Source organism: Cercospora kikuchii (genome assembly GCF_019650295.1).
Source record: "Cercospora kikuchii DNA, contig_00001, whole genome shotgun sequence".
In the NCBI taxonomy this organism is placed as follows: Eukaryota; Fungi; Ascomycota; class Dothideomycetes; order Mycosphaerellales; family Mycosphaerellaceae; genus Cercospora; species Cercospora kikuchii.
The window spans coordinates 2,544,964-2,568,763 of NW_025408582.1; the positions used below are offsets into that span (position 1 = coordinate 2,544,964).

At 53.3% G+C, this 23,800-nt stretch overlaps 12 protein-coding genes across 12 annotated transcripts; 7 read left to right on the top strand and 5 right to left on the bottom strand.

Annotated features, from left to right (window-relative positions):
• Positions 1-813: 813 nt before the first annotated feature.
• Positions 814-2,820, top strand: CKM354_000095800 (uncharacterized protein; the record flags this gene model as incomplete). The annotated part of the gene is made up of 1 exon (XM_044796065.1): positions 814-2,820. One exon carries the CDS (start codon positions 814-816, stop codon positions 2,818-2,820), a length of 2,007 nt encoding a protein of 668 aa, XP_044652000.1.
• A 1,824-nt stretch (positions 2,821-4,644) lies between these two features.
• On the bottom strand, positions 4,645-6,251 carry CKM354_000095900 (uncharacterized protein; the record flags this gene model as incomplete). Its single annotated transcript, XM_044796066.1, has 3 exons — positions 4,645-5,266; positions 5,328-6,006; positions 6,059-6,251. The coding sequence occupies 3 exons, from the start codon at positions 6,249-6,251 to the stop codon at positions 4,645-4,647; spliced, it is 1,494 nt and encodes a 497-aa protein (XP_044652001.1).
• A 1,474-nt stretch (positions 6,252-7,725) lies between these two features.
• On the top strand, positions 7,726-9,255 carry CKM354_000096000 (uncharacterized protein; the record flags this gene model as incomplete). Its single annotated transcript, XM_044796067.1, has 2 exons — positions 7,726-8,007; positions 8,056-9,255. 2 exons carry the CDS (start codon positions 7,726-7,728, stop codon positions 9,253-9,255), a joined length of 1,482 nt encoding a protein of 493 aa, XP_044652002.1.
• A 434-nt stretch (positions 9,256-9,689) lies between these two features.
• Positions 9,690-9,905, top strand: CKM354_000096100 (uncharacterized protein; the record flags this gene model as incomplete). The annotated part of the gene is made up of 1 exon (XM_044796068.1): positions 9,690-9,905. The coding sequence occupies one exon, from the start codon at positions 9,690-9,692 to the stop codon at positions 9,903-9,905; it is 216 nt and encodes a 71-aa protein (XP_044652003.1).
• A 491-nt stretch (positions 9,906-10,396) lies between these two features.
• Positions 10,397-11,119, bottom strand: CKM354_000096200 (uncharacterized protein; the record flags this gene model as incomplete). The annotated part of the gene is made up of 1 exon (XM_044796069.1): positions 10,397-11,119. The coding sequence occupies one exon, from the start codon at positions 11,117-11,119 to the stop codon at positions 10,397-10,399; it is 723 nt and encodes a 240-aa protein (XP_044652004.1).
• An 836-nt stretch (positions 11,120-11,955) lies between these two features.
• Positions 11,956-13,521, top strand: CKM354_000096300 (uncharacterized protein; the record flags this gene model as incomplete). Its single annotated transcript, XM_044796070.1, has 3 exons — positions 11,956-12,139; positions 12,203-12,689; positions 12,738-13,521. The coding sequence occupies 3 exons, from the start codon at positions 11,956-11,958 to the stop codon at positions 13,519-13,521; spliced, it is 1,455 nt and encodes a 484-aa protein (XP_044652005.1).
• A 1,977-nt stretch (positions 13,522-15,498) lies between these two features.
• On the bottom strand, positions 15,499-16,166 carry CKM354_000096400 (uncharacterized protein; the record flags this gene model as incomplete). The annotated part of the gene is made up of 2 exons (XM_044796071.1): positions 15,499-16,104; positions 16,158-16,166. The coding sequence occupies 2 exons, from the start codon at positions 16,164-16,166 to the stop codon at positions 15,499-15,501; spliced, it is 615 nt and encodes a 204-aa protein (XP_044652006.1).
• A 249-nt stretch (positions 16,167-16,415) lies between these two features.
• On the top strand, positions 16,416-17,333 carry CKM354_000096500 (uncharacterized protein; the record flags this gene model as incomplete). The annotated part of the gene is made up of 1 exon (XM_044796072.1): positions 16,416-17,333. One exon carries the CDS (start codon positions 16,416-16,418, stop codon positions 17,331-17,333), a length of 918 nt encoding a protein of 305 aa, XP_044652007.1.
• A 195-nt stretch (positions 17,334-17,528) lies between these two features.
• Positions 17,529-18,602, bottom strand: CKM354_000096600 (uncharacterized protein; the record flags this gene model as incomplete). Its single annotated transcript, XM_044796073.1, has 2 exons — positions 17,529-18,244; positions 18,302-18,602. 2 exons carry the CDS (start codon positions 18,600-18,602, stop codon positions 17,529-17,531), a joined length of 1,017 nt encoding a protein of 338 aa, XP_044652008.1.
• Positions 18,603-19,143: 541 nt separating this feature from the next.
• CKM354_000096700 (uncharacterized protein) lies at positions 19,144-20,276 on the bottom strand (the record flags this gene model as incomplete). The annotated part of the gene is made up of 2 exons (XM_044796074.1): positions 19,144-19,913; positions 19,967-20,276. 2 exons carry the CDS (start codon positions 20,274-20,276, stop codon positions 19,144-19,146), a joined length of 1,080 nt encoding a protein of 359 aa, XP_044652009.1.
• A 510-nt stretch (positions 20,277-20,786) lies between these two features.
• On the top strand, positions 20,787-21,332 carry CKM354_000096800 (uncharacterized protein; the record flags this gene model as incomplete). Its single annotated transcript, XM_044796075.1, has 1 exon — positions 20,787-21,332. One exon carries the CDS (start codon positions 20,787-20,789, stop codon positions 21,330-21,332), a length of 546 nt encoding a protein of 181 aa, XP_044652010.1.
• Positions 21,333-22,062: 730 nt separating this feature from the next.
• Positions 22,063-23,780, top strand: CKM354_000096900 (uncharacterized protein; the record flags this gene model as incomplete). The annotated part of the gene is made up of 2 exons (XM_044796076.1): positions 22,063-23,616; positions 23,670-23,780. The coding sequence occupies 2 exons, from the start codon at positions 22,063-22,065 to the stop codon at positions 23,778-23,780; spliced, it is 1,665 nt and encodes a 554-aa protein (XP_044652011.1).
• Positions 23,781-23,800: the final 20 nt, after the last annotated feature.

The window sequence follows — 23,800 nt, forward strand, 5'->3', positions numbered from 1 at the left end:
TGTGCGAAAGCGTGTCACCGCATGAGGTCACAAGATCGACATCGAGCTTCACAGCTTCGCGTGCCTGTGCGCAACTCACTCCGGCAAACTCCCAGGATTGCTCACATTGTGCACAATTGGCTTCGACAAACAACCGCACATGCATCCAGACGCCATTGGAATGCCCAATTCATCATCAGAGTTCACCGACATGTCCCAAAACATACGCAAGCGCACGTGGCGATCCCGCGAGCAAGCCACGAGACCACCATACCGGCGACCAAGCATCCGAAAGAGCAGCGTTCGAGGACGACACGATAGAGCGGCGACCAGGCCCTGGACAAAGCGTCTCAGATTGAATCATGCGACAGTACGGTGCAGAGGCGGGAACCAATAAAACCCAGGCGCGTACTTCATATCACAGGTGGTCGTGGGCGCGTAACTGGCCGGCGCTTACACTTCACACCTCGCCTTGCCATACCTGCATCTTGGCAATGTGCTGCATTCGTGCGGCACAGCATACCATAGGCTCCTTTTTGAGATCCCGGCGCAGACTAGCCCTTGACCGCGACTTCACCTGGTGGCAAGCTCGGCGCGAAAGCACTTAATTCTTCTCTGGAGCCGCTATTGATTCTGTGCAGTCTTCGCGATGCTCGACCCCAGAACCAATGTGACAATGCTGGGCCGGCGTTACGAGCTGGGTGATATATGGTAAGTCGGTGTCACTACTTCGCATAGTCTATTCTCTTGTCCTGGTCATTCTCTGTCGCGGACCCGCAGTCTCTTAGGTCATTTCCTATTGTTCGTTTTGATTTCCTGCTCAGGTCTGGTACCATGGCACCCACTCATTTGACACTGTTTCCATCTTCAGCAGCTGGTCTGCCACGACAAAGCTCTATGAAGAAGAATAACAAGACACCAAATGCGGACGGCGAACTGAACCTCAAGGGCGTTGCCTTTCAAGTCGTTGGTGCGAAATCCACGACTCCTAAGATTCAAGCTGCATCAGAAACCTTTCAGCACTCGCTATTTTGCGATCCGTCGGTTGCCACGCCCAAAAGCATTCCGTCACCCATGTCCTCCGCGACTTCTCCCTCCACTACGCATCTGGGACCAATACGACGAACGAGCCGTACACGGCGCAGGTCGAGCCCCATCATAGAAGGACCTGACTTCGTTGGTGAGCATATTGCCCAGGAAGACAAACTTTCAGAACTACCACGCAACACGCACTTCGGCTCCACAACACCACCGCGAAGAAGCCTGTCTTCCGCCTCGCAACGACAGAGGCTTCAGCCTGCCAATATCTCAACACAAGTCGCGACTCGTGCTGCACACGAATTGATCACACCTGTCGACGAGAAAGATGCTGTATCCCCTTTACCAGACAAGACTCGCTTCCGATCCACATCCCCGAAACAGGACTACAATGCATCTGCCAGGACCGACAGTCCGGCGCGAAGCCCTGGCTTCGCTCCACCAATGCGTTCCATATTCCCACAGTATGACCCCAGTCGACCTCTCGACCATCAGTCATACTATCCCACAGCTCGAGTACAATCGCCGCCAGCCTATCACAGTCCTGTGGCGAGCAGCATCGGAAGTCCCATACAGCGTCAGGAGCTGAAGCGTTACGACTCAGCTGTGGGCTTGGTAGATGGCTACGAGCACATTCCTGCAGCCGGCCATGCCGATCTGGAAGCACTGTGGAAGGCTTCCATCGAGTCGTATCCATGTGACGGACGTAAAGTCCAATATAATCTCTATCAGGCGACATCTGATCCATCGATCAAACTCGCAGTCGGCACATCTCACGAAGACGTGATGTACTCAATGATGCGTCAAAGCACATCTGGGACGTCTCCCAAGCGCTACGCTCTTCGCAAGCATTGCCCGACGGCTCCTTGCTCTTCACCAGTGTCAGAACTTGTACTTCCGGAGAAGAGCGAGGATCCCAGAGCCAAGGAACTTGAAGTTACGACCATCTTCCCGCAGACCGCAGCAATGGCCGCGATCGAAGCCGTCGCAGACTCGCCACGAGCACGAAATATTGCGACCTTTGACCCAAGCGCTCAATCGGCCGAAGCGGCAAGATTAGCCCAAGACGCAGTGGCCGAAGCGCATCAAGAGTATGCTTGCGACCTCATCAACAAATCACGGAAACGAGACGCACTGTCAAGTACCGTCGAAGCACATTATGATCTCAAGCATCCCCAGCTTGGCGTCTGTGCCATCACTGTGACCAAGTCTCATCGAAGCACTGGAGGTGCAGCTGCAAAGATCTCCTTTCATCATCCTTCAGCTACCCCAGCCGCAGTCAGCGCCGACACTCTGAACCTGGCGTTCCTCGACTTCTCGCACGACGCTTGCGTGCTTGACCTTCCTGGCCTCTTGGCGCTAGACTCCAGATTTGTAGTTGACACCGTCGTCTCTGCTCTCCTGGCAGTAGCCGTCATTGAGAACGAAGCTTTGGTACGGGAGCAAATAACCTTCGCTGCACCTCCTGTCCAGCATCCCGTCGCCGGCGCCAGCAAAGACAAGAAGAAGTCTTCGAACGCGACGAAACCCTCTCGTCGCTCGTCAGTGAGCTCGACAGCGTCGAGCAAGACCAACTTTCTCGCTCGAAGGAAAGAGAAGAAGGAGATCAAGGAGATGGTTGCCGTGCAGCCACCGATCAAGGAGGAGAAAGAAGAGTTCCCAGGTTTTACGAGGGCGGTGTTTGGTCTCGTGGGATTGGGAATCAAAGGCAGCTGGTGGGTCGCGAAGACGAGCGTGAAGGTTGCTGTGAAGGGAGTAAAGATGGCGAGGAAGTCTGCAGAGGGTCCGCCAGATTTACGATAGATGATTGCATGGAGTAATGCTATACGCGTCGAATGACTCCTCTCTCGTTTTGAATGTGTTCGTTTGCCCGAATGCGCTTCTGCTCCCGACTTCCTAATGTGCCTCGTGGGTAACTCTGGGAGGCAAGAGCACTCCTGACCACTGGGCCTGCCGCGACGGTGTGCCTGCATCTGCAGCGTAAATCGCTTGCTGCATCATATTACACACTGTCTGCGAGGACCATGGTCAGCCGCACATTCAGTACGATCTAGCCTCAGTAAGATCATCAGTGGCAAAGCAAGAGACAGAACTATCCCACGCTGCCACGTCCAAGGCAAATGCTTGACTAAAGATCGAGAGCGAAGCCGTACACCGTTCACGAGCCACCATACCACAACGGATCATATGCCGCGCGAATGGCTTGAGGGGCTTCGGCCGCGCAGCCTGCACGTCTAGGATGCCCACTGCCGGCATTGTGCATCTGCGATGGTAGTGGCCATTGTACCCTGCGGTCAGGAACAATTCTTGTAAAGATTGAGCAGAAGCACTCTAGAGTGGTACTAGAACAGCGCAAGATGATCTTCACCGCGAATTGAGCAAAAGGTATCGGTCAATTGCTGTACGGGCGACCTTGATGACCATGCCTGAACAATACTTGAAGACACGCTGTTCCTCCACTTTACATGTCTTCCTCCACCGACACTTTTTTTTTCTCGTACTCGCTCAGCTTCAGACCAACGCCCGACCATTTCCGTTGAGCGACTTGTGCGTACCCACGAACCGGTCACTTGTCCAATCGAGGAAAGGCAGCAGCTTATACGGGGCCAAGCTGCATAGCTCTGATCCCAGCAGAATGCGCGCATCGGAGGCTCGAAGGCACTCCGAATGATCTTGGACATCCCGTGACTGTCCACGTATAGCCGCGATGCCCAGTCGAGCCTCCCACTCGTGGAAAGATCTGGACGTCCCAAGGTATGACGGATGATTGTCATGACCGAGGCTACCACCGCCTATCGATCAGACTGCCACTGACGAAGGACGATGTTCCCTGGCGCATGCCGCGCTCTTGCCAACGTGAGTGCCCACGCTGCGTGCCGTGGCCGGCATATGTTGCAGGATCGAGGGTCAGATGATTGGTGCGCTGGCAAAAGGTGTGGGTCGACGCCGGCGGGTGAGGTCTTTGTGCGACTGGCTCGTCGTGTCCCGAGAAGCGATGCTTCCCACCGCGAAAGTCTCGCATTCACGTGAGGACCCTGACTGTCATGGGTATATAGGCCCCGCATCCTACCCACCTTGAGAAGACACAAACCACGACGAGATCAGACTCAACTACAACAACAAACTACACACTTTACCAATCTACCAAATCACAACAATCAACATGGGTGGCTGCGGAAACTCCTCTTGCTCTTGCGGTGCCGACTGCAAGGTGAGTTCAGCACGAGTGCTATGAGCAAGTTTGAGGATGTAGTTGAGATGCTGATTCTTCTACTCAGTGCGCAGCAGGCTCTTGCTCTTGCTAGATTATCCGCCATCATGACAAGACGAACGACACTGCATCACCTCGGCGTTTCGGTCGACACTGTTCTATCACTACTCGACGATGAATGACAACCCACAATATCAACGATTATGATCGATCAAGTCTGAAAAGGCCTCGCGTTTCAGTTGGATGTTTGGATTATTTGTTATCGCAGAGAATGAGAATCGGAAGATGCAAACTTGGCAACATATGGCTTTACGATATGAGATTGATACCCAAATGAACATACACAATCACTTCATCAATCATGAATTGTTCCATTACATGTCTTCGTACACAGACCATTTTGCTGTCGTATCGCTCTACCACACAATCATCTGTCTTTGTTGCTGCTGTCCCTCACCCTGCACACCCAAACTCGTCTCTTCGAATCCCTGGTTCTCCGGCACACCTTCTCGCGCCATCTTCCTGTTTTCGTAGATAATCCAGAGGGACAGAATGACAGACAGTACCGCAACCATCAAGCACATAGCCGCACTCGTCCACAAGCCCGTTCTGTACAATGGCTTATCCGACTCCGGAAAGATATTCGTGCCAAGTAAAGGTCCACACTGTCCGATTGTCGCCAAAATGACATATCCTCCACCACGCTTCGATTCCGTTGTATGAATGTTTGCTGTCCAGGCTAGCAGCAGTGCCACGGAGGCGAAGATGCAAACAGATAAGAAGGTGGAGAAATAGCGAGGACCGGTAGTGGTAGTGGATGCGTTGATGATGAAGCCGATTGCCGCGATGGTTGCCGCGAGGCAGACAAAGGGGCCGCGGACTTTGAAGCGGTCGGATAGAAAGCAGAAGAGGATGATGATAAAGAAGCAGAAGATGTAGGGTGGGGCACTGAGTCCGTTGGACTGGATGCGAGAGAAGCTGCCCATTTCGCTGATAATGGTTGGAAGGAAGAGTGGGAGTGATGCGAAGGAGACATTGCTGTGAGTGATGATGTTAGTTGAAGCTGTGAAGGCGATATTTGTGAATGGGTATAACTTACCAGCCAAAGTACATCAGTCCTGGAAGAAGTGACTTGGGGTCTTTAAAGGCCTCAAACATCTCCTTGAATCGAACACCTCGTTCGTTTCCAACATCGAGTTTCTGGTTTCGAGCCACGAAGTGAAGGGCAACTTGCTTCTCCCTGTCGTTCAAGAACGGAGCGGTGCTGATACTGTCCGGAAGGCAGAACCAAGCGACGACAGCCACGGCCAACGTAGGCAAGCCCTCGATTAAGAACAGGATTCTCCAAGGTGCGATGGAACCGCGAATTTGACTGATTCCGTATGCCAGAGCGCCGCCGTAGGCATTTGCCATGGCAGCTCCACTGATGAACACTCCATGTCGAAAGCCGACCATCTCTCGAGGATAGAAGTATGTCAAATAGAGAGGGACTCCTGGTCCAAACATTGCTTCAGATACACCCAAGAAGAAGCGGCAAGCCATGAGACCTCCCCAGTTGAACGCCGCAGCTTGAATTGTCGCTACGAAGCCCCAAAACATGACTGTGAAGGCGCAAAATTGGGAGGGCTTGAATTGTTTCCAGCCGATGAGCGTCCATTGCGACAGGATATATGCAATGTAGAAAATTGTTCCAAGGAGCTGGTATCTGTTGCCGGAAATGTCGATGTCTTCTTCCATCCCTGCAAGTCTGGCATTGCCAAGATTGGAGCGGTCGAGTACTGGAGCGGCGTGTCAGCCTGAGATGCCAATGCAAATGTGTTCTGAACATACCTGCGAGCGAGTAAAGCACGAATACCAAGGGCAGTAATCTCCAGTCTAGTTTTCTGATGACTTTCTGTTCTTCTTCGGGTGTCGGTGGGACGAATGTTCCGTCTGCTTGTTGCTGCTGTAAGATTTCGACTTGTTTCTCAAAATCGGCCGCCTGGTGGCCTTTCTTCTCTTTATCACCATTCACGAACTTCATCTTGTCTGCTTCATCAGCTGCCACACGTTGATGGAGGACTGAGGCTCAACAAGAAGAAATAGACTGCAAGAAAGAAAGAAACATGTATGGAACCCTGTAGCGCATGGACATTGCCGTTCAGGCTGTACGTTGAAGTACAACGACTGCGGCTGGCTGTCGGATTGCATCGCACGAACCTTACTGGAGGAGATCGCCAGTCGAAACTGCGGAGAGGGGTATAGGGTATCACATGGAGGTGGAGCTTTCCCCGTACTCGCGCACAGAGAAAGGGCGATCCTTGACGAAGTCGGAGGGAAAGTCTGCCGGGTTGCCGGTGCGAACCAACGACACCTTGCTCGAGCGTACTGTTCATCGTGTGAGTTGTGTTCAATTCGTCCTGGATATTGAAGATGCCATGACACGCGGCGCGATGGAGCATCGAGCCCAGGCTGGGAGAAAACACTTGACGTAGCCAAGCGGCAATGCTTCTTTTGCTTGTTGACCTCAGCCAAGCTGCAAATCTCGGATGCGGAGCATTGGCGCCATCATCCACAATCTGGCAATCCGCTCTATGACATCCCCTTTCGTCTGGAAGGACACGCGACTGCGCTGTAGTCGGCAGCAAGGAGCGAAAAGCTGTGTGCGATCCTGAAGATGCGTGCCATGGATCTTGGACACTCGTGAGAAGCGCTGTGCAAGCCTCTCTCCTGCAAGATGCTTACGTTATGTCAGCACAGCTGGAACGTTGCTCCGAGACGTATTGTTTGATGGAAAGAGGTCAGGAGCCGTGCCTGCATTGCACACTGTTGCACAGCAGATCTCCTAAGTGATCCGTCAGTGATTTGGGCACATTTCAGATGGTGAAGACCGACTTCTTGGAGCCCAGGCGCATTGAGAACTCTCTGGAAGCAACCACTTCCTGCGAGGCAGCAGCCGGTCGACATTGCAAGAGCACATGCACAGATGACATCCTGACCTGCCTGGGACCGGTCAAAGATATGAATGGGCTTGAGAATTGCTTCGACAGCTGGGGATGGCGGTGAAATCTAGGCCTCTTCAGCTGCTGCGAGCGAATCGCATGGCTCTCAAGAGTCTGACCACAGCTCCGCCTGCAGCACATATTATCGATATGCAGCTCCTGGATCTGCGACCGGTCTGACACGCGAAAGGGCTGGAGCACATGAGGCGTCGCACTGGCCTATGAGCACCTAGAAAGAGGTCAGGAGAGCTTCTTGGCTGCCTATGGCGAAGGATTGTCAGACAACTTGCCGAGACGACGTTTCAGCTCGCAAACAATATGCTTGTGAACTCGTATTGTGAACCGATTTCTGGAATAATGTAGGCCGCACGCGAGCTGAATGCGAACATGTCACCTTGGAGTAAGCAATTGAGTAGCAGAGTAGCAAAGCAGGTCCGAGGCAGATATAAGTACATGAGGCTGTTCCTGAAATTGACGATCTAAAGCATAGCCCAGTTTTCCTCCTAAATTCACAAAATGGCCTCGAACCTCACCGATCTGAGCAATGTCCAGGGAGACATACTCTTGAATGGATTGAACAAAGAGGTGGAAACCTTTTGGTTCTTCACCATTGCAGACACACGATCATTCTGTCAAAAGCTCCGTCAAGTGGCCACCGAAGAAATCTCTCACACGCAAAATGTCCTTGATACTCGCCGCAACATCAAGGACTTCAAGACCAGGGAGGGCAACTCGCCTTCCGGAAGAGTGCCTACCATTGGTGCAAACATCTCATTCAGCTTTACGGGACTAAAGAAAGTTCGTGCCCTTACTCTGTAGAAGTAGCCAGTCGCTCATATGATGTAGATCGCCAGTGTTACGGGCTTGCAAACCAATACAGGGGACCCCATTTTCGAGACTGGCATGAAATCTGCAGCTGTATCCGGTCTACAGGATCCGATCAAACAAGGCGCAAACGGACAGACTCCAGACTGGGACTCTGACTGGCTCAACAAGCAAGTTGATGGTGTCTTGCTCGTTGCTGGCAACAGCGCTGGGCTTATAAAAGAGAAGCTCGACCGCATCACTGCCCTCTTCGGCAACTCGGTGCGCCTCGCGTTCAAGGTTGATGGCAAGGTCAGACCAGGAGCTGAGCACGGCCGTGAGCACTTTGGTTACATGGATGGCATATCCCAACCTGTTGTGGGCAACCTTCCAAATCTGACTGATGAGGAGAAATTCGTGCCTCCTGGACAGGACATTATTCCTCAAGGTGTCATCTTGTGCGGACGCCCTGGAGATACCAATGCCAGCGCTCGCCCTGCCTGGATGCTCGATGGCAGTTTTCTCTGTTTCAGGAAGCTGAAGCAAAACGTGCAGGACTGGGATCGTTTCCTCGTGCAGTCTTCTAACCAATTGGGCACGTTCGCTGACCAGCTTGGAGCACGCCTCATCGGTCGCTGGAAGAGTGGTTGTCCTGTCAACCTGCAGGCTGACTTTGACGATACCAACATTGGCAAAGATGTTATGCGCAACAATCTGTTTGAATTCGATCCCCCGGGTCTCAATTCGCAGAGTCAGTTCACGATTCAGTCTGGTGACCGAATGGTCTGCCCACTGGGCGCTCACATCCGCAAGACGAACCCAAGAGGAGATCAACCTGGACTCGGACGTGAAAGCGTCAACCCACATCGTATCTTACGCCGCGGCATTCCTTACGGTCCCGAAATCAGCGAGAATCCCAATGCCGAGCGTGGCCTGCTCTTTGCATGCTACCAAAGCAATCTAGGTCAAGGCTTCGAGTTCATTCAACGGCTGTGGGCGAACAACGATAGATTCCGCTTTGGTGGAGCTGGTGTCGACGCCGTGATGGGACAGACGAATGACAAGCCGAATGTGCCCATGCAAGGACTTTTCCCACAGGACGCAAGCCGTGAACTGAACTTGCCTGGAATCAACAGATTTGTGGTTCCCAGAGGCGGAGAGTACTTCTTCTCGCCATCTTTGAGCGCATTGAAGGGAGAGTTGTCGAATGTGCAGGGCAGGAATATTCACCCGAACTTGTAGTGAGAACGACATTCGGAATATGTATTTTCAACGAATCAGCGATGGAGACGCGAAATTGCCCAGTGTCAGCCATCACTCAGCGTCGACATGATGTCGAATGTGTCGGTTTGCTCCTTCCGTTCGTCATTTTTCGTCATTGCTGTGATCAGAAACAGTGGGGCAGCGACGCACATGCTGACGCTTCCTGCTCTCACATCACTGCCCCTCCTTCGCAACAACACTTTTTAAACTTTTACAACAACAATCTCTCAAGCTCGATCACATACCAATTGATCTTGTGAGTCTGCGACCATATTTTCAAGTAGTCGTTCAACTAACATCCTCTTCTCAGCTTCGCCCACGCTTCAACACAAGTTCGTCCTATCGATCTCAACCATTCAATCTATCGCTCCTAACACTCTTTCCAGACGAAAAACCACAAATCCATATCGACCATGTCTGCACCAAACCAAGGCCGTCAATCCCCAGACCCAGAGCGTCAATCTGGCGCACAGCAGAAGGATGTCCCGGCTGGAGACGTCAACAACCAAGGTCAGAACCAACCTGGTCAGCAAGCTGCCGAGCAGAGCAAGGATCAATTGAAGAATTTGGGATCGAACCCAGGCGGTCCTTTGGATAAGGCTGCGGAGGAGAAGACAAAACACAGCTAGATCGTCTGCGGGAGAAGAATAGTCGTGGGGCAAGAACGAGACCAGAACCGGCATGAGGGCATGATTCGACAGGTCTCGAGGCTAGCACAATGCCTCTCGAGTGTAAAGTGTAGATGATGATTATGAATGCACAAGGTCTCTACTGAGACTTCTCTTGACATGTATCTGCCTCCACTGTTTTGCAACTTTTACAGCTTGTGGCCCGCTCGCTAGTGTTCGACTTTGTCCTGCTGTGCAATTGCTGTACATCGATGTGTCTGCAATCTGCAAGGTCGGTAGGCACGATGCCGTACGTATGGCGGCAGCGAGTCTCCGGACACGACGACCGCGTCTGTGGCATATCGCATCAGTCACGCGAGATTTTGAGCATTGCCGCCAGTGCTGTGGAGCACGGAAGATGGCAATGTCTTCTTGAGACCAATCGTCGGCTGTTCGCGTGGTCTCCTTCATCTTTGCCATGGTTTTTTCATCGTCCATATTCTTTTGCTCTCTCAACCCAGTCCGCGACCTCGTCCTCTCGTTGCGCTAGACACCCTGCCATAGCTCGAAGTGCCCCGGGTCGCAGCAGTCAAGCCTCTCCCTCGCACAGCAGCCTGCCCTCTCGTTGAGCTCGTTGTCCCTCTCGTGCTCCTCGTCCTATTCAATCCCGCTCTCGTTCGCGTAGCCTCCGCGGCAGCTTTTCTCCGTTCTTCCTCCTCTGCCTTCCGCTGCGCTTCCTCTTGTCTCCTCTGCTGCTCAAAAGCGCGTCTCTCGATCTCCTGCTGCCGCCGTACTTCATCATTCTCAATATCTTCGAGATCTTGCGAAGCGCCTTGAAAGTTGGGATTCAAGATCACTCGTTGATTGTGTTCTGTTTGGCTCAAAATCCTTGTCCAGGTCGCGAGTAACGTTGATGCATTGCTCACAGTCTTGTGCACATTCTCCATGTTGTCCTTGGCTTTGGTCAAGCTCGTCGTCACTCCTTCAATCACACGATTGACTTCGCGGATTTTTTCCAGCTCGGCTCGGAGCTGCGCGTTTCGCGCATCTTCAATCTCCTGCTTTGTTTGGGGTCGCGTGGCCTGCGCGCGCTGTGTAGAGGATGTCGCCGAGCCAGGAGTATACTTTTGCGTTGTCGCACCGCTTTCCGGACTCGCGAACAGGTCCTCATCGGCGTCGTCCAGCGTCAATTTGGCGAAATTGGGCGTGTCCGAAGTACCAGGCCGTCGGGACATGCTGGGCGGGCAGTGGTACACCTTGGGCGGTTGAAATGAAAGTATTTCGCGTCTTTTGGCCTCCTGACGCCCTGGCCTCGTCCTCGCAGCCTGAATTGTTTACTGGTGGCTGCGGGTTGACGTGTTTTGGTTTCATCCTCAGTCGCGTGTTTGGCGCGCTAAAATCCCTGCAGCTGCCGCGCGCATCCTGGGGTGTGGGTCGCACCTGCCTTTGGTGGCTGGAAGCGACTTCGACTTCAACTCCAGCTTCACGACGTGAGATTCTACACCAGGCGCGCCACTACATCCGACACTATTCCAACGCCAACGCCGCTCACGAGCATCGCATCGCATAGATCTCAAGCACGATACTACGATCCAGCTATCCTGATCGCACCGGAACGATTCGCGACCGAGATATCCTCGCCGGCGCATTCTGCACGACCGACCGCCATCCTCAACGGCGCAGCTTCACTTCCTCCAAGTGCAGCAGGACTCGGCAAGCCGGCGTACGTACAGTCCGGGTCCCCGATCGCAACAGTCAGCACATCGCACGCCTATAGGGAGCAGCCGGGAGTGGGCCTTGGAGCCATTGGAATTATCTTCGTTTCCAGCTTGCGAGCTTTCTCTTCCTTTACCATACACTGGAAACCACTCCTACGCTGCCACGTGAGAGTGCGTTTGCCGTAAGTCTCTCTGCCATCTGGCTCAAGACTACGTCGCTGTGTTCACCGTCGCAACGCGAGCATTGGAAGAGCAACAACCTGACCGTTTGCACAGCTCACCGCCCGCGCCTCGCGCCCCTCCACCCACCGCCGCTGGCTGCTCGACAGCGCCCGTTCACCAGCTGCGCGAAGATGGACGCTCCTTCCACCCCGCCACAGCGGTTCACCCGCCCACGCACCCCACCAACGCCACTGCACGGCGACGCCTACAACGGCCTGCACCCATACAAGCCTGCATCCCCGCCTGCATCACCTGCACCACCTGCTCGCCCGCAGATGCACGGCGGAAGCAAGTCGGCACGATCCGGCGACAACGGTAACTTTTCCTCGACAATAGGACAATTCGATGTTCACCCACAATACTAACTTCTTTTCTCAGATGCCACTCCTTCCGACATGTTGCCATCTCCGTCTAAGACTCCGTCTTTGACTCCAGCACAAAAGCGTGCTCGTACCTCAAGTATGCAATATTCGCCACGTGCCTTGCACTTTCTCCCTGAGAATCCAAACGACAGTATGCCGACTCCGCGCATTGCTCGCAAGAACCATTACATCCGCCTAGGCGACGACGACAACGGGCTCGACATTGGCCGTCCGAAGAAGAGCGCCAAGTCCGATATTCAGATCTACACGGAAGTCCAGGCCAGAGTTCCAGAGGATGACTCGTCGGACGACAACGTCTTCCGCGATGTTCCACGTGGTCGCACCACTACCGTCTCAGAGCCAGTCTACCAAAACCGTGGTGGTGGCGACTGGGATTCTCCGAGTCCCCCGCGCCAGCGGCCACGCAAGACCGTTGATGAGTTGGTCGAGGAAGCGCGCATGCAGGCAGCTGTCAACCGCGGAGAGGGCATGTTTTTCATGTAGTAAGTGCTGCATCCGACCTTCTGTGACTCATACTGACTCGTTTGCAGCCGTGGAAAGAAATGCTTCCGCAAATTCGCAGATGTTGAGGACGTCGAGGATGCTGGTGCCTCTCGCGAACAGCAGCAGCTCAAGCGTGCAATTGGCCACTCTGCTCGTCGTGGCTTGACTCGCAGCAACATCGAACCTCGTCTGCTGTGGCCACAGGCAAGCCAAACAAGCTACACCGACGAGGAGGCAGAAACAGATGTCGACATGCCAGACCAGCGCATCAAGACGGCCGAGTCACAAGAGCATGACTCTGGCGTGTCTTTCGCCGGCCCAGCCGTGCATGCCACTCCGGTCAAGCAGAGCAAGGTGAAGCGCAAGCCAATGATCAGCCCCCCGACTACCGCTCGCACCACCAGACAGTCACACTTCGAGGAGGTGCCAAGCTTTGAGGAAACGCTCGAGGCCGATGATGAAGCACCAGCTGAGCCTATTTTGCCTACCCCACAGCGCAGCTCCCGCAAGAAGAAGGTCACCATCAATGACTTTCCGGTCTTTGAAGACCACCCTTCCGACACTGCCGTGCCATCAACACCAGGCCGCGCCCGCAACACGCGCAACGAGCCTCAGCTCACTCCGATTGTCGAGGGTAGTGAGGAGCCAGTCTCAGCTGGTAACACCTCACCCACTGTCGCCAGCAGCGACCGTCGCAGCAAGCGTAGCCCATTCGACAGCTGGCAGCGCACCAAGACTGGCACAAAGCGTGGTGCTGTCGCAGACGCTGCCGGCGACGGAAAAGTCAAGTGCCCTCGCAGCAGCACGCGTTCGAACCCAAGCCGCGCCTAGGTAGCCGACCAGCTTCGTCGCATGCAATTCTGACGACCTCAATGATCGACTACAACCTGTTCGATACATTAATACCTTGCATCACAACACGGTTACAGATGGCGCAAAAATTCTTTCACACGACAAAGGGATACCCATGGATGGCGCTTTTGCATTTTTGCATGACTTTTCACTTCTGAAATTCTCACACCGCACTTGGCTGTTCTTTCTGGACTGGCTTTGGTTGTGTAGGAGACTACTAGAATGGATGGGCTTTAGCGATGGCGCTTCACAGGTGTTTCAGGATGGAGAAATGGATCAGAAAGAGTGATTGACATTCAGGCGCTTTGTGCGTTTGGCAGCTCAGCCTCTGGGCATTGCCTTCACTGGATTGGCGGGATTTCTGGGGTATGGACTGGAACTGCATCACTGGCATTGTTTTTCATCGCGATTGTTTTCTCTCTGCCGCCGATGCCTACGGGCTGGCTGGCTGGCGGTCAGGTCAGGTCTGGGTGTTAGATACTTGGACTGGGCGAGAACCTGTACTGCTGAAAGTACTGCTACTGCAAACTACGCACTGCGTCGACGAGAACGATGTAGAACGAATGAAATGCAACACTACGCGACTCTGAAATATTGTCTTCCGTCCCTCTTCATGCCTCGTTGCTATCTTTTGTTACTTTTGCTCCTTGTGCTCGATCGTTATCCGCTGGTTCTGCCCAAGGTGATCTCGTTGCTTTCATGCAATTGTGACTGGTACCTCATTCTCGACAGACGCACTGACAAGAAGAGTAGCCCGCCGCGTTGGTGATACACTGCCGTCACAGATGGGTGTGTTAGAATTCTATTGCCTGGGCCTACTCCGTTGCGAATGCCCGCGCAATGCTGGTCTGACCCAAAGAGTGAGAACTTACTGTGGAACCCGCACAGCTCCGATTGAAGGGTGCTTTACACCTGTTGGCGCAGCAATATGCTGGACAGGGGACGCAGGAGCGTTTGTCTAGTGCCTGGGAGGAAATAAGAGATGTGAGTAGTTTGATAATGTCGGAGTTGTTGTGTTCGGTCTGCGTTCTCGACTGACATTATCGGATGATGGGAGTGCGAAGGACACGGTTGCGAGCAGGGCGCTGGTGAGAAAGAGGATGGAAGACTTCATGTTGAGGTCTTGTGGAGCTGGGGTGCGAGTATTGCTTGCGTTGGTATGAGATGAGAATGATGATGGCCAGCCTTTAGAGCTTTGAATGTCTGCGCTTTATAGCTCCATACATACAACTTATACCGGTCTGCTCACAAATAGCCGACTCTACCTCTTCCTGCGGACTACTAGTACCGCCCTGCTTGTGCCTCGCTTGGACGTGGTGGCATCAATGTCCATTTGCTATTGTGCTCTGAACATCTTCGTGGCTGGCTGGACTGGAGCTATAACCTCAACTCATGACCTGCGCCATCTGCAGTGGAAGGGCACTGATCGGGTCAAGCTTGAGGAGAAGCTTGACAGGTGTGGTGACACGAAGTGTCCTTATACGAGGTTGCCAAGGTGTGGCTTGTGAAGTCGATAGTAGAGTCGAGCGGTATTGCGGCTCTATTGGACGTTTCAGCTGTGCTGATGACTGATGGGGGCCAGAAGCGGTCTATTGTTCAGGCAGCTGTGTTCGGTCATGAGCACCAGTGCCAGATGTTCAAGTCGCGTCCACCTGAAGGAGCTGCAACTCCTTGCATTCAGCTCATGGCAACCCCTCTGAGGATTTCTCCTGCCACAGTGTGAGCACCGGGCATCGATCGGCTGACGATCAAGATGGCCGGTTGGAAGCAATCAAAAGCTGATGTAGAGAGTGGTCATTCAGGTAATTCTTTCGACTGGATCCAATCGACTGATCTGGCAATCAGGTTTCTTTGCTGGCATCGGCGCCCAAGGGGCCATGGATTAGTTGGAATAGTCAAGTACCATTAGCACAGGAATGGCCAGGAACAAGTTGCCAAAGAGAGTGCCTAAGTACTTCAAGAGGGCTGCTGTGTGCCGACCATCCTCTCTTGCCAGTGCCTCTCATACTCGTCGGGTCGCTCGGACAGCCACTGTCTCTGCTGATCGCCTTGCCTGATTTCTTCCAGCAAATCTTGCGTTTTCTTTTCTACTTCTTCCAGCGAAAGTCGTGGCGTGCCTTGAGGGAATTGGCCTGGCTTGTAAGCTCGATCAGCCCAGCCGTTCCGCACGGCAGCACTGGGATCCGTGGCATCGTCGACTACATCATCGACCAGTTTCACAGGCGCCACGGGAGCATCTTTCGACTGCAATGTCGACTTGAAAACTGGCTTCTTCTTGCCACTTGAAGCTGTCAAGGCGCCAGCGCCAGCAAGCGAGATGGACTTCAGGCCGGATTCTGCATTCGCTTTCTCTTCTGCGGCGCGTTGACGAGCAGCGGCAGAAGGATCCTTGGTAAGGTTTCGCATTTCTTTGAGTCGCTTGCGGTGCTGATGGTCGTAGGAATTCTCATGGGCTTCGAATTCAGGCATTCGCGCGTAGCCTTTTTGGCATAGTTCGCAGAAGAATGCTTTGCGTGCTTCTCGTGCTGATTCTGTTGCCGCCTCCGGCAGGGTATGGCCTCGCTGAGATGAATGTTAGTGATGTCTCGCGGGTTATGCTGCGCGAGTTTCCATACTGGCGCCATTTTGGTCGCACTTATGCGATAGACCTCGTGAGGTATCTAGTAGTAGTGTTCTCCAAGCTATATACAAAACGAAGTTTTGTTGACTTTTCGACGCGATGGTATGGAAAGCGGACAGAATGTATTCACTGAGCAGACTCGACCCAAGGAGCGGGCCCAGCTCCGCCGCTTACACCTTGTCTCAATTCTATTGGCGTAGTCTTGCATGTGAAGAGCAGCATCATCATCGCCAACACTCGTCCATCTGCTACTATGGATGACCTCAGCGAGCTCGAGAAGCTCGAATCTGGACTACACGAACTCGAGCCGATACCAACAGACACGATCTCCCTCAACGATGCCTCCACCGACGAGAAATCGCGTCTACCACGAAGCACCACGACCGGGCTAGGCCTGTCGCAGCACTCGGCGATATGGTACCTCCAACGAGTTCAGAAATATTCCTCCTACGTATTCACGGCCTTCGCGACGATGCACATCACCAATACGTCAATAATACCACTCCTCACTCAGAGCGTTCCGGCCTCAGAGCCCTACCTCCTTCTCACGAGACCGTACTACCAATCGCCCGGCGTAGAGCCCTTGATGGTCGCGTTACCACTGTGGGGACATATCCTGTCCGGCGTAGCAATACGAGTCATCAGAAGGAATCAAAATGCGAAAAGATATGGAGACGCGTACAGTCAAGAGAACAAAGCCAGCTTCTTCACGAAATTCTGGCCGAAGGTCTCAGGTACCAGTAGGTTGGGATACATCTTCGTGCCTCTTGCACTAGGTCACATTGTGCTCAATCGGGCCATACCACGCGCATACAAGTCTGGAGGAGGCAATGTGGATCTCGCATATGTGAGCCACGCCTTTGCGAAGCATCCGATCGTGTCCTTTGCTGGGTTTGCGGCGCTGCTGAGTGTGGGTTGTTTTCATATGACCTGGGGATATGCGAAATACTTTGGCTGGACGCCGGACCAAGTTACAGATACGGGAGCGAAGAGGGAGCTGAGGAAGAAGAGGAGGCGGTCCATTATCAACGCTGTTGCTGCTGCCATCACTGGATTGTGGATGGCAGGCAGCTTTGGCGTAGTGGCTCGTGGTGGCGAGGCAGCGGGCTGGGTTGCGAGAGAGTACAACGAGATGTACAGGATGATTCCTATTGTTGGGAGATGGTTGTAAAGATACGGAAGCATGAATATAAGACTGCAGCGGTTGCAGTGTACGGGTGTATGAGCACGGGAGGACATTCCATTTTGAGCATATGCGAAGATACCCTGCTCTTCTTGGTATACGGGAATACGATCACATAAAAGCTATACCGATGTGCTATTGTCAAGATCCTTCGGTTTAGCTAACGACTTTCGACCACGAAGTCTACAGAGCCTTTAGAGACGATGGGCGAGAGCTCACTTGCGACACGACTGAGATTGGCGACACTGGAGACGCGGGTGAATGCGAGCGCGAAGGCGAGGCTTCACGTGAGACATCAGATCTTCTCTCCTGCCCAGGAATCAGAAGTGTCAATGGTGCGACAGCTTGGTCTCGGCTCCGAGATGCAGGCTCGATAGCATCTTTCAGATTCTGGCCAGATGATGTATTGTCGACATTCGATGGAGCTGGTGGTGCTGGCGGAGCCTCATCGTATTTGCCGTTGTAATCAGCAGTCTCTCGCTTTCCTGGAGGCGGCATGCCTCCCGCCAGTGGAGCATCAAGAGCACGATCAGCCTTTGGTTGTACTGATTGCGCTTGTTCGACCATCGACAGGTCCGACTGCGCCTGGCGGGAGTACCTGGCAGCCGTCTGCTTGTTGCCTCTTCTTCTGCGCCGTATGAAGCACAGCAACACGACTGCAGCGAAGAGCAGCGGAATTCCCAGTCCAAGCCCAACTCCAAGGCCAATTTTGCTGGCTTCACTGAGCCCTCCGGAATCATCGAAGGAAGCGGAAAGTTCCTCGGCGCTTGCAGTCTGGTTATTACCTGTCAACGATGTGGTGGCAGTAGCCGTATCCATTGGGGAACCTGCGATCCCTGCCGTGGCCCGATCTGGTGCTATGCTCGTCGTCGCGCTCGTCATCGTCGAAGTGACGCTTACTGAAAGGAGGGTCAGACTTCCATTGTACTGTCCTGAGAGTGATCTGGAATGCGTACCGCCAGCAGTGATGGCGTTTGCTACACTGCTGCTCGCTGCATTGGCTGCACTTGCCGCCGCTGCCTGGGCTGAAGCCACTGCTTCGGAATGCTTCGATGCTTGAAACTCTTGGAAAGAGTTCTGGCGCCTTTGGAGGACTGCTCCCCCGGTATCTCTTCTTGGACTTTCTTCTTCTTCTCTGGTTCCACGAATCCACCTCAAGAACGTGACAACAGCCTCAGATCCTCCGGTCGCCTCGAGAAATTCCACGTCGTCTTGTTTGCTGCTCACAGCCTCGCACAACCTGCTGAAAAACGGCATGCCTGATCATTTGAGATGAGCAGCACAGATGAGGGGAGCAGAGTAGATCCATAGTCGTTGGTGAGACAGACATTGCAGCGCATCCTGAAGTCAGCGCGGCTGTGTTTGCGCTGACGGCCTCTCGAACCCTTCTCTCCAGTAGTAATACATATCCTAGTCTATTCAGCCGCACAATGCATCCCACACGCCAGTGGGTCTCAGCTGTGCATCCTGATCGCGCACAGGAGCTCAAGCTACAGCATCTTGCACAACGACCGGCAATCGCTCGTGTATCGAGCGAAATTCAATCGTTTCGTGCTCACGGATATATGATGCAGAGCAGTGAAGTCGTTGCCTCTGGCATATGTTGCTAATCTTTGCTGAATCAGGAAGTTACTGAAAAGCGCTACAGCTGCAGTGCTCTACCATTCCCATGGAAACGTTGGACGAAAAGGTTGGTTCCTGGAATTATATTAAGAATTACCGCTGCTTGCTGTCATTCCGGTCCACAGCTGCTATCTGTTGCATTACGCAGTGTTGCATATACCTGCACGCAAAAACATCAACCCGAACACGTCTTCTTCTCATACTGGTCCAGCCGCTCCTTCAAGGACACGTTATTCCACAGCAGAGTACCAGATGTAGCGTCTCGGCTGAGCATCGGCAAGCCCACCTGCTCGACCACGAAGCTGCTCGCCACGCTCGCTTTCGCAGCCGCCTCGACCGCATCTCCGTCGTTCTGCAGCAGCTCCATCGCTAAAGCGCCGAGGAAAGCATTCCCAGCCCCTGTCGGATCCACCACGCGCTTCCGGTCAGCCGCAGCATAAAATGCATCCACCCAAGTCATATCGATCTGGACAGCACCCGCTGCATTGAGTGACCGAATCGCAATCAAGGCGCCATATTCGCCAGCCCGCACGATGCACAGCTGCTCGAGGTGTGCGTCGGCAGCCTCGTCGCTCATATAGGCGGCAACACAGCTCTGAATGTGCTCTCGGCCGGCCTCGGACGTCGCTTGATCCACCTCGGATTGCAATCGACCGCATAAAGCTGCCAGCTCCAGATGACTTGGCGAGAATATGTCGACCAGCTTGCTCGCTTCCACGTGAGCGGCCAGTTCATTAGGCCTGCAGAGCGTGGGCAAGGGTTCCCAAATGAGCAGTGGTCTTGCCGTGATGCCTTGCGCTTTTCTGAGATCGAGCAGTTCGGCGATGTGCTGTTTGAGTCTCTCAGGACTGGATAGGAAGTGAAATGCCATAGAATGGAGCAATGGTTGAGGCAAGTCGCCAGGAGTCGGCTGCAGCACTGGAGTCGTATATCCGAATGTTTTGTCTGCAGATGTATTCAGCAGCAGACATGACAAGCGACGACAAAGCTGAACTTACTGTGAAAACTGTCATCGTGGTATTGTAACTTGCCTCTCATTGACTTGCGCTTAGGTACTTTGTCAATCTTCAGGCTGACATTCCAGCTCTGCAATTGGGCTTCCGCATCACCAGGAAAATCGTCACCGCCCAAGACAAAACACCCAACCTGTTGGGTATCTTCATCAGCTACCATGCATGCTCCAAGTGTGCTGAAAGCACATGAGCCTCCAAGCACATTGCTCTCAGCACGTCCATTCGAAAAATGTATGTCATCTAGGATCACCATTCCTAGAGAAACGAAATGAATAGCATGATCGTGAATAGCCATTCCGATGACTCTGGATCTCGAAACAATATGACGACGACATAGCATTTATATGGCCAAGAGATTCCCGAGGTGTGCAGTGCACGACAGATCCCAACAGTGAACTGGAATTGCTGGGGTCTGGACAAACGACTCTCGCAATCGTAACCCAATACATTTGATCAGCGGTCGTGCATGTACGTAAGCAGCATAAGCGGTTAGGCTTGACTTTGGAATCAAAAAAGGGTCAAGGGTGGAAGTCGGATCCACACGCGGGGGATCAGCACCAGAAAGCTGTCGGGCAACCTGCATTGTTTGCATCATTATTCTCGGCACTTGAGAGGTGTGGTCACAAATTCTCGACCGCCACGAGGAGCTCGCATGCCGCGTGCTCTCTTGGGAAGGTTTCCATCCGGCCACGTCCGCAATAGAGTTCACGCAGCGTTTCATCCTGACTCTTGAAACATCAAGATTCTGCTTCTCCGCCCCGGACCGTGCTGCCGCCACTCGGTCTGGGCTTCTGGTTGCGGTAAAATGTGCCAAGCCAGCGAGGCCAACAACCACCAGCCGCGAGTGAAGATCCGGCGTCGCGAACACAAAGATCTTCCTGCCTGCGTAAAAGTTCTGGATCGAGTCTACGACCGAGACGGGTATCCCGTCCAAGGCACCGCCCAAGCAGAACCCTTCCTCAGCAATGAGGACATCACCTCAGCGTGGGTCGCAGATACTGATAACAAAATAGTCGGCCATGTTGCTATAGGAAAAGCGAAGATTAGTGATCTTTCTGTTGCGCTTTGGCGCAAAACACATCAGAATGATGCAATAGCAGTTCTAGAACGACTGTTTGTTGATCCTGACAGTCGCGGATCAGGAGTTGCCGCGAAGCTGGTTCAAGCTGCCGTGGCATGGGGTGCACAGGAGCGTACGCGACTGGTCCTCTCTGCGTTAGCCAAGGATATAGCAGCTGCGAGGCTATATGAGCGACTTGGCTGGACACACTTTGGCACTGCTGCATATCGATATGGTGATGGGCAGGAGATGGATGCTTGGTGCTATAGCAGCCCAACTCCGAAGATCTGATTCTTCTCCATGGGGTCGCGGAGATAACGCGGTTCCATGCCTGCTCCTTGGCAAAGACCTGTCAGGCTTCTGGATTGTGCAGGCTCTGGTGACTGCTCCTTTCCTCCAGCAATTCGCCGATCTGCGTGTTGTATCAGCGAGCCCGAAGTATTTCGATCTACATGACAAATGCGACTTCCGATGCCCGTTTCGAGCAAAGATGGACGACGTCTCCTTCGAGCTGCGTACAAAGGTGTGAATGTGGAGTCGAAGCAGAACAAGAAGTGAAGTCCGGTGACGAGAGATTTGTTGTCTGTGGAGTAGACCGGCATACCCTGGACACACGCTTACTCCTCCACGCAAACATTATCGTGCCTGCATCTCTGGGACAACTGCCGAAGACATGTGATACTGCCGTGTCAAGGGCTACACGTTGTCCGATGCAAACCGGGCCAATGGCAGGCAAGGCGTTGTGTGCTTATACGAGACGGTTCGGTCTGGCGGTCTGCGGAGCCCCGGGAAACAGTCAGAGGGACAGGATTGAGGATACAGGAATATTAATCGGAACAGCCGAAGATGCTGAAGTGCGACTGCCGGTATGCCATGTGCCTGTTCTCGAGGGGAAGCCTGTCAGTGTCAGGTGCAAGAGGACGCTCATATAGATTCTAAGCTCGTCATCATGATCGACTTCTGCACATAGATACATCTACAGAATTCCCAGTCGTTGCGCACTCGTTCTCCAATACCTGAAATGGCGGCAGCAGCTGTAGCGACGACCCGGGCCGACTCGCCCAATGACCACAAAATCGATGAGCCGCTCGACCTGAAATCTCATTCAAAAAGCGCCTCGAGCACGCACAAGAAAGAACTCAAAAGCAAATGGCCGATAGCGGTCGATCTCTATGGCTCCAATGTTCCCTTTCGAGTTGAGGGCGAGGTCGCGGATCTCGTAGTGCACGGCGAGATACCCAAGGAGATCGATGGCACATTCTACAGAGTCATGGTTGATCCCTTCGTACCTCCGGTCGAAGGCAATGTGCCGCTGGACGGCGATGGAAATATGTCCGCTTTTCGGTTCCATGATGGGAAAGTTGACATGAAGACAAAATATGTGAAGACTCAGAGGTTTATGCTGGAGAGGAGGGCTGGCAAGGCGCTTTTCGGCCTGTATAGGAATCCTTACAGCCACCATCCTTGTGTGCAAGCAGCTGTTGATTCGACAGCGAACACGAATCTAGTCCTGTGGGCTGGCAAGCTGTTAGCTCTTAAGGAGAGTGCTTTGCCATACCATGTCGATCCGCAGACGATGGAAACGATAGGATACGATCCCTTTGGTCAAATGAACGCAAAGACTTTCTCCGCACATCCCAAATACGATCCGAACACCGACGAATTAGTCGTATATGGCTATGAGGCAAAGGGCCTTGCCACAACAGATATCGTATCCTACACAATCGACCGTTCGGGACTGATCAAGAACGTCTTCTGGTTCCACCAGCCTTGGCAGACACCCGGCATCATCCACGACTGCGCAATCACTAAATCCTGGCTGCTGCTCTTCATCTGGCCATTTGAGGCCAACGTAGAGCGCATGAAGCGCGGTGGTCACCACTATGCTTGGGATTACTCGCGGCCGTGCACGATTATCGTCGTACCTCGCAATCACACGTCGCCTCCCGCCGGTTGGGCTCCTGGGGAAGTACGACACTATGAGTGGCGCAATGCTATGGCCATCCACACGGCTGGTGCATGGGAAGATCCTAACGATCCTTCCAAGATCTGGGCCGAGTCATCGCTGGTCCACGATAATGCTTTCCCGTTCTTTCCGGCGGACGACGGTACACTGCCCGCGCCAGATGCCAAGGCACAATTTGTCCGCTGGCATATCGATACGAAGGCTCCGGCGGGGTCAAAGATGGAGGATCCGAAAGTCGTACTGGATTGCCCGGCAGAATTTCCGCGGATCGACGAGCGCTTGATGGGTCGTGAGTATAATTATGTGATGTTGAATGTTTTCATACCGAGGAACTCCAATGGGGCTGATAATATCTATCATGGACTGAACGGTCTCGCTATGGTGCACAACAAAACCGGAGAAACAAAGTGGTACTATGCAGGTGATGATTCAAATATCCAGGAACCGATCTTCATTCCACGGCATGACACTGCTGAGGAGGCAGATGGCTGGGTTGTGGCGCTGATCGAGCGGGTGAAGGCGAATCGCTGTGATATAGTCGTGCTGGATACCAGGGCCTTTGAAGAGGAGGTCGCTCTCGTTCAGCTGCCCATGCATATGAAGGCTCAGGTTTGTCTTGCTCACGTATACCTCTACGGCCCGAGTAGCTAACAAATTTACAGGTGCATGGCAACTGGGTGAGCGCGAAGGATCTCGGTGGTTACCAGCCGCTCGTTAAAGAGGTACAGGAGTTCCAGATGCTTCGTGAGGGCGCCCTCGAGCCAATGAAATAGACAAGCGTCCTCTTATAAGA